The sequence below is a fragment of the Tasmannia lanceolata genome, unplaced genomic scaffold (genome assembly GCF_043159265.1).
Source record: "Tasmannia lanceolata isolate RefF3 unplaced genomic scaffold, GAP_Taslan_0.1 ptg000044l, whole genome shotgun sequence".
Taxonomy (NCBI): Eukaryota; Viridiplantae; Streptophyta; class Magnoliopsida; order Canellales; family Winteraceae; genus Tasmannia; species Tasmannia lanceolata.
The window spans coordinates 21,790,151-21,807,389 of record NW_027518721.1 but is presented as its reverse complement, the minus strand read 5'-3'; the positions used below and the strand labels follow the sequence as shown (position 1 = coordinate 21,807,389).

General features: G+C 39.0%; 2 protein-coding genes across 2 annotated transcripts; one reads left to right on the top strand and one right to left on the bottom strand.

Moving 5' to 3' along the window:
• Positions 1-898: 898 nt before the first annotated feature.
• On the bottom strand, positions 899-2,286 carry LOC143863425 (uncharacterized). Its single transcript, XM_077374088.1, has 3 exons — positions 1,794-2,286; positions 1,505-1,699; positions 899-1,404 (listed from the first exon to the last, which is right to left on the bottom strand). The coding sequence occupies exons 1-3, from the start codon at positions 2,284-2,286 to the stop codon at positions 899-901; spliced, it is 1,194 nt and encodes a 397-aa protein (XP_077230203.1).
• Positions 2,287-15,114: 12,828 nt separating this feature from the next.
• LOC143863671 (uncharacterized) lies at positions 15,115-16,908 on the top strand. Its single transcript, XM_077374406.1, has one exon. It carries the CDS (start codon positions 15,396-15,398, stop codon positions 16,728-16,730), a length of 1,335 nt encoding a protein of 444 aa, XP_077230521.1. The 5' UTR covers positions 15,115-15,395; the 3' UTR covers positions 16,731-16,908.
• The last annotated feature ends 331 nt before the right edge of the window (positions 16,909-17,239 follow it).

Genomic DNA, 17,239 nt, shown 5'->3' with positions numbered 1-17,239 from the left:
AGAAGAATATGGAGTGATAGGAGGAGCCAATCCTCTTCATTTTCTTCAATTCCACCTTCATGAGTATCTTGCTTTCATCCATATCTACCAAAACTTCTTTCTTTTTCTCACTTAGATTCCAATTCCAAGACTCTTCTTCATTGAACTTCACATCCCTACTTATGACAATCTTCTTAGTCATGAGATTGAACAACTTGTACGCTTTTGAACTTTCGCTATACCCAACAAGGATGTATTTTTCAGAGTTATCATCCAACTTTCTTCGTGTTTCATCCGGCAAGTGAGAGTGGGCAATACAACAAAAAATTCTCAAGTGAGCAACAGAAGGCTTATGACCACTTCAAGCTTCTTGAGGAGTCATAACTTAAACACTTTTTTATGAAGCCTGGTTCAAGAGATAGATAGCACATGCAACGGCTTCCGCCCAAAACATATTAGGCATCCATTTGGCTTTCAACATACTTCTAGCCAATTTCATAATCTTTCGATTCTTCCTTTCAGCAACCTCATTTTGTTGAGGTGTATACCGAGTGGTAAGTTGATGCCAAATCCCATTCTCTTTCAAGAAATTCTCAAACTCATGAGAAACATATTCACCACCTCTATCGAAACGCAAAGTTTTCAGCATAAAACCACTTTGCTTTTCAACCAAGCTCTTAAAAATTTTAAAGCATCAAAAGACTTCCAATTTTTCTTTAAGAAAATAAACCTATGTCTTTCTACTATAATCATCAATGAAGGTGAGAAAATATCGATTACCTCCAATTAATGTTGTTTGCATAGGCCCGCATAAATCCGAATGCATTAGCTCAAGAGGATTTGATGCCCTTCAAGCCTTTCCAACGGGAACAGATTCTCTTTGATGCTTTCCAAGTGCACATCCTTCACATACTTGATCTTAGCGGTTGATGTTCGGCATGCCTCTCACCATATGCTTCTTGTTCATTAGAGATAAAGTGATAAAGCTCAAGTGAGCATAGCGAAGATGCCATAGCCATGACATATCTTTGACAATGGTGTTGAAACAAGGAAGACCTTCACTTTGAAACTTTAGAGGAAACATCTTGTTTTGAGTCATTCTCACCTTGGCTATGAGAACATGCTTTTTGTCTTTGATTTCACATACATCTTCCTTGAAATGAACATCATGCCCTTTCATTAGAAGTTGCCCAACACTCAAGAGATTATGCTTTAGACCAGGAACATAGAAAACATTGGAGATGCGCTTGACGCCATTCTTTGTTTGAACGAGAATATCACCACTTCCCATTACGGAAAGCCTCTTGTCATCACCCGTTTGAACTTCACTTTGGAGAGATTCATCCAACTTTACAAACATGCCTTTGTTGCCGGTCATGTGGTTACTACAACCACTATCAAGATACCACGTCTCATCAAATGCCACTTCTTGCACATTACAAGCAAGAAAAAGTGTGTCATCTTCTTTACTTTCATCCTTCTCATGATAAAACTAGATTCTTCCGCCAACTTATTTTTACAATACTCCATGGTATGAACATATTTCTTGCAATGATAACATTGAATTTGGGATACAGGTCTTCTTCTCCCTCTTCCTCTTGTAGAATGACCACTTTCGTCCTTTTCATTTTCTTGCTTTCTTCCTCCAACATTTCACCCTCTTCCACGAAAAGAATTCCTTCATCTTCCTCTTCCTCTTCCTCTTTCTCTAGAGTCACCCCTAAAAGAGACTTGAGTTTGAAAAGCTTGTTCTAGAGGAGAAGAATTAAATTGCTTCATTCGTAGTTCATGGGATTGGAGCAATCCCAACAAACTTTCTAAGGATAAATAAGCTAAATCCTTTGATTCTTCAATTGCAACAACAATATACTCAAATTTTCGAGTCAAATGTCTAAGTATTTTCTCCACAATCCTTCGATCTTGAATATATTCACCATTTACTCTCAATTGATTCACAAGAGAAATAACACGATTGTAAAAATCTTCAACTGCTTCCGAATCCTTCATCCTTAATGCATCAAACTCACATCTAAGGGTTTGTAATCTTACCAACTTTACTTTGTCTTCTCCTTTGTATGATGTATAGAGTGTATCGCATGCTTCTTTTGCCGAAGTCACTAATAAAATTCGTTCAAAGATGACTCCATCTACCGCTTGATAGATAAAGAACAAAGCCTTCTTGTCCTTCTTTCGATTGTCTTTCAACTCATTGAGTTGTTGTGGAGTGAGAGCCACTTGATCCTCCGGTTCTTCAACGTCATTCTCAACAATATCACATAGATCTTGAGATCCATATAAAACCTTCATTTGAATGCTCCATTGGTTGTAATTCTTTCTATTGAATCGAGGAAGTTGAGGTTGTAACAACCCTTCAAATTTCACTAAAAAACTTACATATGAAGAAGATACATGGTCTAAAATATGGCATACATTCCAAATCCAGGATTAACTTTTCTTAATTACTATTAGCTTTCCTAAGCACAACTAACACACTATCACAGGAAAAAATAAAAGCATTTCATAATTCCAAAAAGTGGTCAAGACTTGTCTTCCAAGCTTCCAAGAAAGTAAGTAACTTAAGTCCCAAGAAAGTAACTTAAGTCCAAAGAAAGTGAGTAACTTGAGTCCCAAGAAAGTAAGTAACTTGAGTCCCAAGAAAGTCAAGTTGATAGATGATAAAGATCTAGTAGTCAAGATTAATTTCCAACACATCTGAGTTTTAATTCTATAAACTTATGATTTCTTTCGGCCAATTTCAGTTTAGAATTCCTTCACAAGAGTGCTAGGGATTACTGACACCGTCAAACAAAATCTTCATAGGGCTTCTTGAAAAGTTTTGAAAAGAGTGTGCATCTCTATACAAATTACAAGGGTGGTTCCCATTGCTTGTGGGATTGTAACTAACAAAAAACACAAGAAAACAAAGACAAAAGATACTCCTTGATTGAAGGATGAGGTATACATAGCAAGATCAAGCAATTTGATTCGATATATCTATTCCAATACTTCTCCACAAGTTGTAGTGCGGATGTTCAGAACACCCAACTTGGTAACGAGAGAGAGAGAGAGAGAGAGAGAGAGAGAGAGAGAGAGAGAGAGAGAGAGAGAGAGAGAGAGAGAGAGAGAGAGAGAGAGAGAGAGAGATTTGGGTATTAGGCGTAGAAGACAGAAAAGTATCCTATGAGGATTTTGGGGAAGAATCCAATACGGTTTGCTTATGTTTTCTAATGCCACAACCAGGGAATGTGAGAAAGAGAGTGAGTAATTTAGGTACTAGGTGTAGACGACAGAGAAGTATCCTAGGAGAATTTGCGTGAAGAATCCTATATGGTTTTGTTATCTTTTCTAATATCACATACTATTCAGTGAGAAGATTCATTTAATTCCGCAGTCAATAGAGTTAGTATTGAGAAAATTGTGTGGAAGAGAACCCCATCAAGAGAAATTGTGCTACAAAATTGACTTGTGATTAATTGATGTTGGTGTGAATTGATCAACAGTTAGATGGTCGACCAGTGGAAGAGAAAGTTGATTGATTGCTTTAAATGAGTAATAAAGTTTTAAAACAATCATCTTTAAAAGATGACTTAAACTTGAGGTCGAACTTCCGAAGGTTGTTAATACCCATTCAATAAGAGACAAGATGGGGATTGTCGGTGACCCATAATTAGGCTAGCAATATGAGCAAAGGAAGAAGTAGAAAGTTATTGTTCGTGACACAAATTTTGATGCGGACATAGCCTATCCTAAGTAATAAAGGGACCTTTTATTTTAATTATAGAGTTTTAAATGAGTCATTTAGAAAGTTATGAATTATAGTTGTATAGTAAGTTTTCTTTTTCTTTATGTTTCACTTAAGTCTCATAAGTGGATTAAAATAAAAGAGGACACACTCTATGATGATGACAAAACTAACAAATATGCATATTGCTTGCAACAAGTCCCTTATTCTTCATCTTGTAATTTTGTAATCTTATTTTTAGCTTTTTTATGCATCAAAACCTGTTCATTTGTCTTGATTTTGGTGCCATTAGAAAGGTTTTTGGATTACGTATCTAACGAGCTCAAGATCACACGATTTAGACGTGATTTGACGAAGCTATGGACGATTTTGTGATACATATCTATTACGAGATTTCTATTTTAGGGTTATCTTTGTCAAATATTTAACTTTTATTTAAGTTACTTTAGATGGATGATTGAGATTACTTATTAAGGTCTTTAGTTAGCTTTTAGGGTTTCTTTCTTTGGGTTTTATCCATCATTACAATATAATGACACTAGAAATGAAAAGATAGATTTGAATATAGTAAGTTTTTGGAGCATCCTTTATGAAGAGAGCCTTGGCTCTTTCATGTAGTTGAAAGAGCTTGGTTCCTTCACATGTCATATTGGAGTTTTCTCCAAAACTATAGTAAGGGTTTTTAAACTCACGAGTTGATTTAGTTGCTCCTTATGTGATCTCCATTTTCTATTGTAGCTCAATGGTCTTGCATCAATTGGCATTCAAGCACTTGACATCTCTGCACCATTGTTGCATCAAATTTCACCCAACCTGATCTAGCCATGGAGAACAAAGGTTTTTCGGTTACTTATCTAACGATCCCATGATCACGCGATTTGTACGTGATTTGATGAAGTTTTGGATGACTTATGGTCATGGAATATGTCTATTAAGAGATTTCTATTTTATTGTTATTTTTATCAAGTTTTTAACTTTAATTTAGGTTACTTTATATAGACAACTGAGATTAATCATTTATGTCTTAAAATAGCATCTAGGGTTTCTTTTTTGAAGTGAGGGTGGGTTGGGTTGGCCATCTAATGTAATGACACGAGGAAATAAAAGATAAATTTGAATAAAGTAAATTTTTGGAACATCTTTTGTGAAGAGAGCGTTGGATCTTTCATGTAGTTGAAAGATCTTCGCTCATTCACGTGTCATATTAGAGTTTTCTCCAAAGCCGTGGTATGAGTTTTCAAACCCCCATGAGTTGATTTAGTTGCTCCTTGTGTGATCTCTATTTTTTATTGTTGGTCAACGGTCCTACATCAATTAGTATCAGAGCACATGATTTCTCCACAACATGCACGGCATGATGAAGTCGATGAGCGTTAATCTAGTCATGGATCGAGAATGAACAACTCCAACATGAAGTGGAGACTTTCACACATAGTTAGCACTACTCGAAGCCTGCATTCATGAGGAAGATACATATTGATCTACGAGTGCCCTTTCCATGGCTAATCACCTTATAGGGGATCACAAAAAGATGAGAAAAGGAAGAAGAAGAAAAGGATGATGCAACGCTGTTATTATGATGTCTTCATTGATAAATAATCAGATTTAGAAGATAATGGCCAAAACTCGAGCTCAAATTTTCTTCAAATGGTGAGAATGAAGAAGGCAAAACTATGAAGAACGTTCATCTTAGAACAAATCTCTTATTCTTCAACTTCTATTTTAATAATCTCATTAGTAGTCTGCTCCTATGCATCAAATTTTATTCGTTTGGCTTGATTTTGGTACCATTAAAAAGGTTTATCGATTACCTATCTAAGGAGCCCAAGATCACACAATTCTGATGTGATTTGATGAAGGTATGGACGATCTACGGATGTGGAACATGTCTACTATAGGATTTCTATTTTAGAGTTATTTTTTCAAGTTTTTAACTTTTTTTTATGTTACTTTAGATGGACTACTGAGATTAATTGCATTGGTCTTGAGTTATCTTTTAGGGTTTCTTTTTTATATTTTGGTCATCTATATAATGCAATGACACGGGGAAAGAAAAGATAGATTTAAATAAAATAAAGTTTTGGAAAATCATTTTTCCAAGATCTAGCTTAGCTCTTTCATGTGGTTGAATGAGTTCAAGTGTTAGTGGGCCCAGAATTGGCTTGAGAAATTAAATATTAATAGACTTTTAATTAAAAAATTAAATTGAATTTTGTTCCATCTTTTTGATTTTTTGTGTTTCTAACAATTTATCAATTATTAAATTATAACCATTATTTGCCCCCCAGCAAATTCCTAGCTCCGCCCCTGCCCAAACCATTAGTCTCAAGGAAATCAATGTTTGGTCAAGTGGCCTATAGCAAATACTATATGAGGATGATCTCTGTGCAAATAATTTAAGGTACATAAGTACTAGTCTAAGTCCATTAGAAGGTAGACTGGAACCGTGCCATATTTTCCTTCACTAGAAAACAATTAACTAGGTTTGTGTGGAGCAAGATCTTTAGTGTATGGTATTCCCCTCCAAAGTTGTTGAGCTCTTAGAGAGCTGGTCTTCTGCGCCCTGGCTGGTATTGAGAATCACTATTTGGGTATTATGGAAAGAGAGGAATGCCAAGATATTTAGAGGATTAGTTAAGTCTCCACTATACCTCTATACTAAGGTATTTGCTTTGAGCATCTTCCGAGTTAGCTAGCTTAGTAGCGATGGCTATACATGGTGCATGGCTATACATGCATGCTTAGCTAGCTTAGTAGCGATGCCTCCCCCGCCCCTGCCCCCCCCCCCCCAAAAAAAAAAAGTGTAAATTCCTGGCTTCGCCCCTGCCCAGAGCATATCTCCTCTCTCATTCTTTAGAAGTCCACCTACTCCAATCGGCCCAGGATTTCCTAAGCTTGAATTTAGCTTAAAATATCCATTGCTGGGATGCTCCCAAACTTGAGAGATATACTGGCCTCAGCGCACCATGCTACTACACACCTCTGAAGGTAGGCAATGATCGGACCAAGGCAATGGTTAGAGCAATTATCTTACCATAGAGGAAGTGAGAGGATTTCATTTGGCCTAAAAAAACCCTGGCATTTCGCTCTTTCCACAACGCCCAGATAGTGGTTGATAAACCCATGATAGCTTAGAAGGAAAAACCCATGACATGCCAAATCTACATAAAACTTTACTCCATACCTATCTAGAAGTTTTGCAGTGCAAGAACATGTGGTCAGCTGATTGTCCCACCGCCACACATAACGCACAATGATCAATGATCCAAATGTAACGATTCCGCAGGTGGTTCATTGTGACAATTTAATCTAAAACTGTCATCCAAGTGAAGGCATGGACCCTCAAAGGAGCAGGAATATTCCACACTTTAGCCACAGGCGAGGCGACAAGATTGGGTGCAATCGAGTTAAAAAAGATTTGATGTTGAAGGAGCTTGAAGGCACCAAATCCAAACCCTTTTATCTTCACCGGATATCTTTATATAGCATCCTGCTAGAAGCTGCAGAAGCCTTGCTACCCTCTCCATTTCCCTATAAAAAAAATTCATTCTAAACATGGGCTTCTATGTTATCCCATCCTCCCCATGCTCCAAACACTCTTTAAGCCCGGCCTCTTGGTTCTCCACTACATGAAACAAATCCGGGAATATATCTTTTAAAGAAGCCTCTCCACACCATGTGAAGCCAGAACTTGATTTTCTCCCCGAGTATGGTCTAAATCTAACACATTCATCGACTAGCTTAAATTAAAACATTATAAAGATCAAACTAGAGGAATGAACATGGTAACACCCCCCGGGATGAATCAGAGGCTAAGGAACCAAAAAGGGGGTGGGAATGGAGGAAAAAAATGATGCGATTTTCTTGTTTAAAACCATCTACTTTAAATTGACCGCCTACATATAGTTTTTTTTACTGATGGTCTTAAATAGACCACCGGTAATTGAAATGTCTAAATCTGTTTAGGGTTTTGTCGCAGATATTTACTGGTGGTCTTCTATGGTCACCAGCATGGTTTTAGATTTCGGTCCGAAGTTTCGAATTTCAGCCGAAATTCCGTTAAATTGATTTTTTTCCAAAAAAATATAATTTTCCGGAATTTTGGCCGAAGTTACCAAAATATTAAAATAATACTCTTTTTACCGGATTTCGGGATTTCGGCCGGATTTCGGTTTCGGCCAAGGCCAAAAAAAACTCCTATATACCAACAGTTTTTATAGACCGCCAATAAAAAGTAGTTTTCTTGCACTGTCCAGGATAGAGTTGAAGGATCTTGCATCTCTCTTTTTAATGAAAGGAAGTCGGCCAATAGTGTCTCTAGGGCAGGCTTAGAAATCTTTGATTTTCTTCCCCCCTTATGGATCTTTGTATTTGTTTCTCTGCTCTGTTCCTTCTTTCATTAATTGAATTCTTTGCCATTAAAAAAAAAACTAATCTTCATTTTCTCTTCCGTTCCACTCACTAAAATATAGTTTCAACCTTCACGGACCATTGTTTTGCTTGTATCAACGGATTCATCCATCCCGGATGAAGTTTGAGATCTAGACAAAAAAAAAAAAAAAAAGGGAAAACAAGTACTAGGTGCAGAATAAACATCTTATGAATTCCTAGTTAGTTCTCTAAGCAAAACAAGCTGAAGTTACAATTTAAAAGGAAAAAAACAAAAAAAAAGAAACAATTTGCCCCCAAAACAGAGAGAATAATCAGAACCCATAATTCTGCCAACAAAAAATCAAGAAAAAAGAGAAGAAATTACCTGAGCAGTGAACTAGCATCCAGGTTTTTCCAGGATTGTTCTGATCCGTCAAGATATCGAGAAATAAAGTTAGATAGACTTTTGTTTTCTTGACCATGATGAGTCGTCAGGCCTTCACGGAATTAATGTTAAGCATCTTGGTTCTCTCCTCAACTCCTTGAAGAGCCAGAAAAGTAAACGCCATAAAGAACTTGATTTATCAAGAAAAGAACAAAACGAACAAACCCACCATTCAAAAAAAAAAAAAAAACAACAACAACAACAACAACAAAACAAAACGAACAAACCCCAGATCTTCAAAAAAAGGAGAAGAGAAACAAAAACGCGGATTTCGATAAACTAAGGGCAGAACCCTAGTTGTGTGAGTAGGTCTTTCTGGAGAAGAAGAGGGTCTTCATATTTCTTTCTTTCTAGGGTTTTGAGATTTGATGTTGAGAGTAGGACAGAAGTCACAGAACCACCATCATAACTGTTTTAAAGATTAGTGAAGATTGTAACCCTGAAAATGTCTAGAGATGGAAGAAAACCCCCATCATATCTTTTTTCCTGGAATATTTTTCTCTCTGAAAATAAAGTCATTTCAAGGAAAAGAGACATAAAAGGGGGTGGAAATATCATTTCTCGTATAGCTAGGTCTTGTTTAAAGATATAATACCATTTTGTATGCACAAAAGGAAATGATATCTTCATTCTCTCGTTTGGATAACTACAATCCTCACATTACAAAAATATTATTCAGAATGGATTTTTGTAACAGCTAGTACAAGTAAGTGTAAAACAAGGAGATAAATGCCGAGTGATGGCTGATTCAATTTCATGGGTAGTAAGAAGTTTGTTGAAATTTTTGGGAGTGGGAAATGGGAAAGCCACAGCCCTAATCCCTTGAGGCATGCATTAACTCTTGATTTCTGATAAGCATAAAGCTATACTAGCTTGATTAGTATAGAAAACCAACTGTTTGGAAAGTTGCCTTAATTCCCATTGACGGTGGGAAGGCGGAAAAAAAGAAAAGAAAAAGAAGTTTAGTTTCTTGGGTTTTAAGAAACCAAAATATAAAAGGAGAGTTTCTCTCTTGTGTGAGAGTGAGATAGTGTTTGGTGTGTCGGCTGCCAAAGAAGAGAGAGAGAAAGAGAGAAGGAAAGAGATAGAGAGAGGGAGAAGAAGAAGAATATAGGGTTTTCTCTTTGGGTTTTCTTCTTGGGTTATTCTCTTGGTTTTTTTTTGGGTTTTCTCTCGGTGTATGGTCTTGGGTTTGAGAAGCAAGAAAAGGGTTGCGGGTTTTGGGTTTAATTCATTGTAATCCTTGTATTTTATTTTTCTCATAGTGGAAGATCGGGTTTCTCACCTGTGGAGTAGGCTTGGCCGAACCATGTAAAATCTTGGTGTTCATCTTGTGGCGTGATTTGTTTATTTTACTTTTCCGTTTAATTTGTGCACGATCGGAATGTTTTGCTCACCGGATTTTCTCAACAAGTGGTATCAGAGCTCAGGTGGAGCGATCGTCAAGGACGGGTGGAGTGATCGTGGGTGTTGTGATTGGATCACAGTTAGAGCGATCTTTGGGAGTAGAAAGAGTGTCCAAGAAAGATTCTCGTTCGAGGTGGAGCGCTACACCGTGAAGAGTGGAGTAATCTGAGATGGTGATAAAATCAAGTTTTACTCAGTTCAACATCGACATATTTGACGGCAAGGGCAATTTCACCCTATGGCAGATGAGGGTGAAGGACAACATAGTTCAACAGGGCTTGGCTAAGGCGTTGAAGGGAAAGGATGGGAAGCAAGAGAAGATGACGGATGACGAGTGGGAAGACATAGAGTCGAAGGCGGTCAACACGATTCGGCTATATATGGCAGATAGCGTTATGTTTAACGTTATGGAAGAAGAAGATGCGCCTAAATTATGTGAGAAGTTGGAAAAGCTTTATATGTCAAAAAGCTTGACCAACCGGTTGTATCTGAAGCGGCAATTGCACGGGCTGAAGATGCATGAATGAGGAGATCTTCTGGAACACATTATGGTGTTCAACAGGCTTCCTTGTGGATCAACTCCACAAGGTTGATGAAAAGTTGAAGGAAGAAGACAAGGCCCTTTTGCTTCTTACTTCGCTTCCTGAATCGTATGACAACTTGGTGACGACTTTATTGTATGGTAAGGATACGATAAAGTTAGAGAAAGTCATGACGTTGCTCTTATCGAATGAGATGTGGAAGAAACATGTTCTTTGTGGAAATGAAGATCACGGGTTGGTTGTTCATGGTGGGAATCAAAGAGGAAGGTCATCTGATAGGGGATTAGGAAAAGGCAGGTCAAGATCCAGGGTCGGCGGAAATGGTGTGCAACGGTAATATGACCACATTAAGCAGGATTGTCCGAAACGAGCTGACCAGGCGAACAATGGTGCTATGAATACTGTGGTGGCGGTAATTGATGAACAAAGCAAAGAGTTTGGAGATGTTCTCACAGTCTCCACAGGTAATCACACTTCTTCTCATGATGAGTGGATTCTAGATTCAGGGTGCTCTGTTCATGTATGCTCCAGGAGGGAATATTTTGATACGTTCCATGAGACAAGGGCTGGTGTAGTGTCCTTGGGTGACTAGTTTACTTGTGACGTCATGGGAGTTGGGATGGTGAAGATCAAGATGTTCGATTGAGTGATTCGTACTTTGGGTGGTGTGCCGTATGTCCCAAAAATGCGAAGGAATCTAGTGTCTCTTGGCCGGTTGGACTCCAGGGGTTGCAGGTTTTCAGCTGCATGTGGAGCCGTGAAAATCACATGCGGCTGTATGGTTGTGATGAAAGAAGAGAAATGTGATGGGTTATATCGTCTGGTCGGGGACACGGTGACTAGTGTTCCCAAGATCTCGATGGTTAGTTGGAAACGGAGTGGTAGCGCATGCACGCGTAGGGTCTCTTTCGCAGTTGGTGCAAAGACGGGTTTCCAAGTTGCAGACAATGGTGAGAGAATGACAGTACCTGTGTTGGGGAGGATTGATCGAAATCCCCCTCCAAGGTTGACTGGGTGAGTCAACGGGTTGGCAGCTACACATGTGCATTGGCCGTATTGATCGAATCGGAAGGAGTCAGAACCATGATGATTCAAGGGGGTGTGTAGCTGGTACTTTGGAAGGCCAATGGTGGTTTGCGGTGATAGCAGACCATGGCGACATCAACAAGAAACCTTCAGGTGGCTGGGAAATAAGCCAAGGTGGAGATTGTTGGGAAAGTTGCCTTATTTCCCATTGACGGTGGGAAGGCGGAAAAAAAAGAAAGTTTAGTTTCTTGGGTTTTAAGAAACCTAAATATAAAAGGAGAGTTTCTCTCTTGTGTGAGTGTGAGATAGTGTTTGGTGTGTCGGCTGCCAAAGAAGAGAGAGAAAAAGAGAGAAGGAAAGAGATAGAGAAAGGGAGAAGAAGAAGAATAGAGGGTTTTCTCTTTGGGTTATTCTCTTGAGTTTTCTTTCGGGTTTTCTCTTGAGTTTCTCTCAGTGTACGGTCTTGGGTTTGAGAAGCAAGGAAAGGATTTTGGGTTTTGGGTTTAATCCATTGTAATCCTTGTATTTTGTTTTTCTCATTGTGGAAGTTCGTGTTTCTCGCCCGTGTAGTAGGCTTGGCCGAACCACGTAAAATCTTGGTGTTCATCTTGTGGCTTGATTTGTTTATTTTACTTTTCCATTTAATTTGTGCACGATCGGATTGTTTTGCCCGTCAGATTTTCTCAACACTAACTTTTGGTGAGGTGCTAACACTTGATTGGCACAAGACTACAAACTTAAAGTAGCATGCCTGACTTAGTCAAGATACCAAACCCTAATAAATATGATGCTATTATTTTCTTGGCAAACAACCAATGACTTAAATAATTCTAACACGTTTAGCTAGAACAATTAAGATGGAAAGCCTTAATTTGACAAGGTAGACCATATTGAGAATATGAGATCTAGTCTTGATGGGGGTAAAAATAGCCGTCCATCCAAGGGTGGACACGAAGCACACGCACTGCCCGAATGCACTAACTTCTTCCTTGAGTGCTGAAATTGACCGCAGTTGGATCCGTTGGAATCCTCGTGATGAGAGGGCGCCATCGAATCTAATATAGTCATCGGAAACTCGCCGGATGGTGATCAGTGGAGAAGGTTAAGGCTACAAATCTCCGTATTTTCTTCACCAAGCATCGAAATCAAGTAAACTTGGGTTCTATGGGGTCCCTACAATGAGTAGATCCTGAAGAATCCAGATTCAACAATGAAATCATGTCTGAGGAAACATGGAAAGATCTCACCCTCTTGAAGGAAATACCATATATATTTTGATTACCAAAAGCATATCCGAAGGAAACTATCAATCTTTACAGAGTTTCTTACCTAGAATCGGGTTTCCAGCCTCGAATCCAATCTCTGGTTCCTCTCCCACACGATTCTAGCATCTGCCACTTTGGTATAGGGTTTCTGATGGCAAAAGTGATGAGATTAATGTGAGATTTATATTTATACGTTGGGTTAGGTTTACCCTAATCTTTAATTGACTCAAAGACCCTTAATAATTCCATAAATCCCTAAGATAGGTTTGGATGATTACTCATATTGGGAGAAATTGTTTGGGCTATTTCAATAAGCGTCCGTTGTCACCTTAGGCGACACTACAAAAAATAGGTTCTTGCTTATTGCAGCATTAACTTGATTGGAAAGGCAATGATATCTATATATGGAAAATGTTACCCCAATGATTTTTTTTTGAAAGATGACAATTTCACTAATAATCAAGGACGGGAGAAGATGTCCCACACCAAATAGAGATGCGGAATTAACACAATTACAGGTTAGCTAATTATAAGAAGCAGTGACCAACATGGTCTCCCTAAATACACTTTCTTTTGCTAGAATTTTTGCTACCTCATTAGCCGATCTTCTTCTATGTTCAATCCTGGGTTCCAAAATTCTTATAAGATGCAGGATTTCAGCTACTAGACCTTGAATCCGCCAGGGACCCCTTGAAACATTCGAAGCCCAATTAATTGCATTAGCCGAGTCCCCTTCCACAATTATACGTCTCAAATCATGTCCAAAAGCCCATCGCCGACCAAAAAGAAAAGCTCTTACTTCTGCCTCATTAGCATCACACTCGCCTACAGTCCCGAGTAGGACATGATGGTAAATTCCCTTTCATCCCCGATCAAACCCCAAAAATGCTACCCTAATGATCATTGTTAGAATTCCTTTCCTAGCAGGCCTGGCCCAATCTGCACCTCGGGTACCCTGATGCTGACCGTTCATTTGGTAGACAGCAATGAACCCACTCTATTGCGTGCGGTCCCACCATTATTGGATGATCCAAGCCCTTTCGCATATAATGCGCCTTTTGGGTTCGTGTCAGATAAGGTAAATCATTGATTTTTGCAGGCGTTTATCTTACTAATAGGATGGGGCTGAGACAATGTATTGGTTAACTCTTGGCAGGCCACGAGATTAACTGTTATTGAGTAAATGGAATGCCCCAAATGGGTCCAATAGTGGATGATCTTAGGATTCAATGTAACAATGATCAATCCTCCAAGTAATCCTTCAAATTCTCACTTTCTATAGAAACTACAAATAATTTGTGACCTAAGGATTAAACGTACAGCTTGTTTTTTGAAATGGCAATAATTATAAATCATAGCAAATGAGGGAGGCCAAGATGGACCACCCATATCTACAAAAGGAAGCAAGAAAGAAAAATGGAAAGAAGAAAAAATAAAATACAGAGAAAACCCCTTCTCAGGAGGAAGGTGTCAGAAAATACAGCTCTGTCAACTTTTTAAGAAAAATGTAGTTATAGCCTTATAGGAGAGCTACCACAGAAATGGTGAGAAATGCAGAGCACTTATAATTTACTACAGTTAAAGATAGAAGGTGGGGGGTGGTTTGGAAAAGGGCAAAAGAGCGGCATGTATAAATGGAAAGACAGTTTAAAAAGTAATAGAAAAGGACATCATTGTTCTAGTGTAGAAAGCAGTATTACAATATATTTTCCTTTGTCATAACTCAAACGTTACCTTGTCAAGTGGATATTGGTATTTGAAGAAGAGGTACGAGCTTTTTTCTTGGGTCTAAAATGGGTAGGGGGGTATCCAAAATAAAACCCTAAAACAACGGGGAGTTGTTGAAGGAGATGGTAGATATTTGATAAATGAAATAACAAAAAAGAGGGAAGAACAGAGAGCATTTGACAGTGATAGTGATAGGGGGTCGAATGGTCAAAGAAGCATGGCCACAGCATATGCTTTGCCTGAAATAATTGTCCTTTATGGGTTTTTATTAATGACACGCGTCCTTTCTACCTTAGTACGGACCTTGGAATAAGCGGGATAAGAGAGTGGTGGCCTTAAAGGAATCCCTAACCCTATCATATCCTATCTTTATATCTCTCTCTCTATACTCTCTATGTATCTATCTATTTATCTATCCAAATACATGGAATCCAAGTGATTTTGAATTAAGGACTAAAAAGCTAAGGTGTTGCTTTCGATCTTTCTTCCCACCACGTGAAGGGGTGCGAACCCTAGTACTACTAACATCCACTCACCTCTCCCTCTCTCTCTCTCTCTAGTACTTCACACTTATCCATCCACCAAAAGCCTCCTTTTGCTTGAAAGCACATAAGAAAAAGGAAAAATTGCCTTGTCATTAATATACACCAGCTATCCAGGTATTTCACTACCATCTTTGTTTATCTCCTCTCTCTCTCTTTTTGGGATTTTTATTTGCAGAAGAATTACGGTTTGCATGTCCTTAGCCCTGAAAGAGATGGAACGAGTGGCGCTCTTTTGAAGAAAGGTACTAGCAACATATGGCTTGTGCTATGCCACGTCCAAGTAAAGAATAGATTGGTCGATAGATAGAATCCTTTCCTTCTCTACGGTTCTTTCTCTAACCACAGATGTTGCCATCGAACGCCAGGTCCGGTGGCGTTCTACACTCATACACTGAGCAATTTCTCTTGTCTGATGTAAACCCTTCTAATTATAAACATGATTTTTCCTCCCCTTTCTTCTACTTTTCTCCCACTATTGAGCATCCAAATGATTTTCTCCACAACGAGCCAGATCTCCTTTCCAGGCCTTTTTCGGATCCGATCTTGATGGCTAATGCAATTACAACAGCTAATGAGACTGTCACCAAAGCTGTACCAGCTAGAGATATGGCTGTGTTTCCAAAAATTAGTAAAATTGCGGGTAGAAAGAAAGGCGGGAAGAAAGATCGGCATAGCAAGATCTTCACCGCGCAAGGTCAGAGGGACCGGAGAATGAGACTCTCCCTTGAAATAGCCCGCAAGTTCTTTGATCTCCAGGACATGCTAGGTTATGATAAAGCCAGTCAAACTGTGGGGTGGTTGCTGAACAAATCTAAGGCAGCCATTAAAGAAGTAACTAGGGGCTTCACACAAACTAATGGGTCTAGTAGCGGCGGTGGTGGAGGCACAAAGAGTGTGTCTTCTACGTCGGAGTGTGAAGTTGTATCCGGAATGGATGAGAGCACTGATAATTCAGACCGACGCGAGAACAAGTCCAAGGAGAAATCTGTGGCAGCTAATAGGAAGGGAAAAAAGATCAGACAAAAGAGGAAAGATACATTTCATCTACTTGCTAGAGAGTCGAGGGTAATGGCGAGAGCAAGGGCGAGGGAGAGAACTAGGAAGAAGATGTGGGGCAGGCGGTTCGAGGAACCAAAACAATGGCCTGAGGCACGCCCCCATGATCGCAATCAATTAAGCTCTTTAAGTCCTCTCGAAACTGTCGAAGAATCAGATTCTCACAATAAAGACAAGAAATCCTCCATGGATTTCGCGGCGGAAGTCGAAGCGCCAAGCACTCGCTCTCTAGATCGTCAAGGGTCTATCCATGACATTGTGCATGAGTCTCTTCCAATCACTTGCAAACATGGTCCGGCATCAATCTTTGATTATAACCAACACATTGCAATCCCACAGGGAGTGAATTGTAGAGATCTAATTTCTCTTAACAACAATGGCTTGATTAACATTTTCCCAGAAAATTGGGACATGAATAGCACAGGATCTTTCCAACAACCATTTGTTGATGGGCAATGTGTCCGAGACCGATTCCAACATCCATTCATCAATGGGCAATGTGTCGGGGACCGAATCACTAGTTCATTCTTCAAGAATTCCTCTGGCGTTCGTCCACCATCTCAATCCATTGATGCCCAGTTCTGCGTGAAGCCATGGGAGGCATTCAAGAATGAAAGTTTATAATAACATTTCTTCACTATCTCCATGTTGCACTATCTCAGATGTATGAGTAAGATACTGTAAGTTGTGCCTTTCCTTGTGTGTAATTTAGGAAAATGTCTAATTTCTCTATGTATGAATGCTTGAGATCATGTTGATCGGATGATGATGGAAATTATGGGATTTCAATTTTATTATTGAACTCTTTTCATCCTAATTTGAACAAATTTAGTGCACTAGGGACTTAGGTTGTAGAATATCTACCTAGGAATAAATGAGCGAACTATGATATTATAAGTTGAATTCCATACCATACAGTGTTAAGAAAAATTGGTATCATAAATGATCGGATGGTGGGGATGCAAATAATTCAAGTAAGAAACAAGAGAAAATAGAAATAAGGTTAGAACTGGGAGGTAGGCAAGGCAAGCCGAAGCTCTCTCTTATAGACTTTAATTTCCCCACGTACGCAGGTGGCTACTAGGAAATAAGTCCTCAATATACAATGCCTATGCCAAGAACAAGGGCTGCAC

Excerpts from the sequence above, each read along its gene's own strand:
- LOC143863425 (XM_077374088.1), bottom strand. The coding sequence starts at position 2,286 with ATGAAGGTTTTATATGGATCTCAAGATCTATGTGATATTGTTGAGAAT. Across the intron at positions 1,700-1,793 it reads AGCTTATTTATCCTTAGAAA|GGGTGACTCTAGAGAAAGAG; the intron begins GTTTGTTGGGAT and ends AGTCTCTTTTAG. Across the intron at positions 1,405-1,504 it reads AAATATGTTCATACCATGGA|TGGCATTTGATGAGACGTGG; the intron begins GTATTGTAAAAA and ends ATGTGCAAGAAG.
- LOC143863671 (XM_077374406.1), top strand. The coding sequence starts at position 15,396 with ATGTTGCCATCGAACGCCAGGTCCGGTGGCGTTCTACACTCATACACT.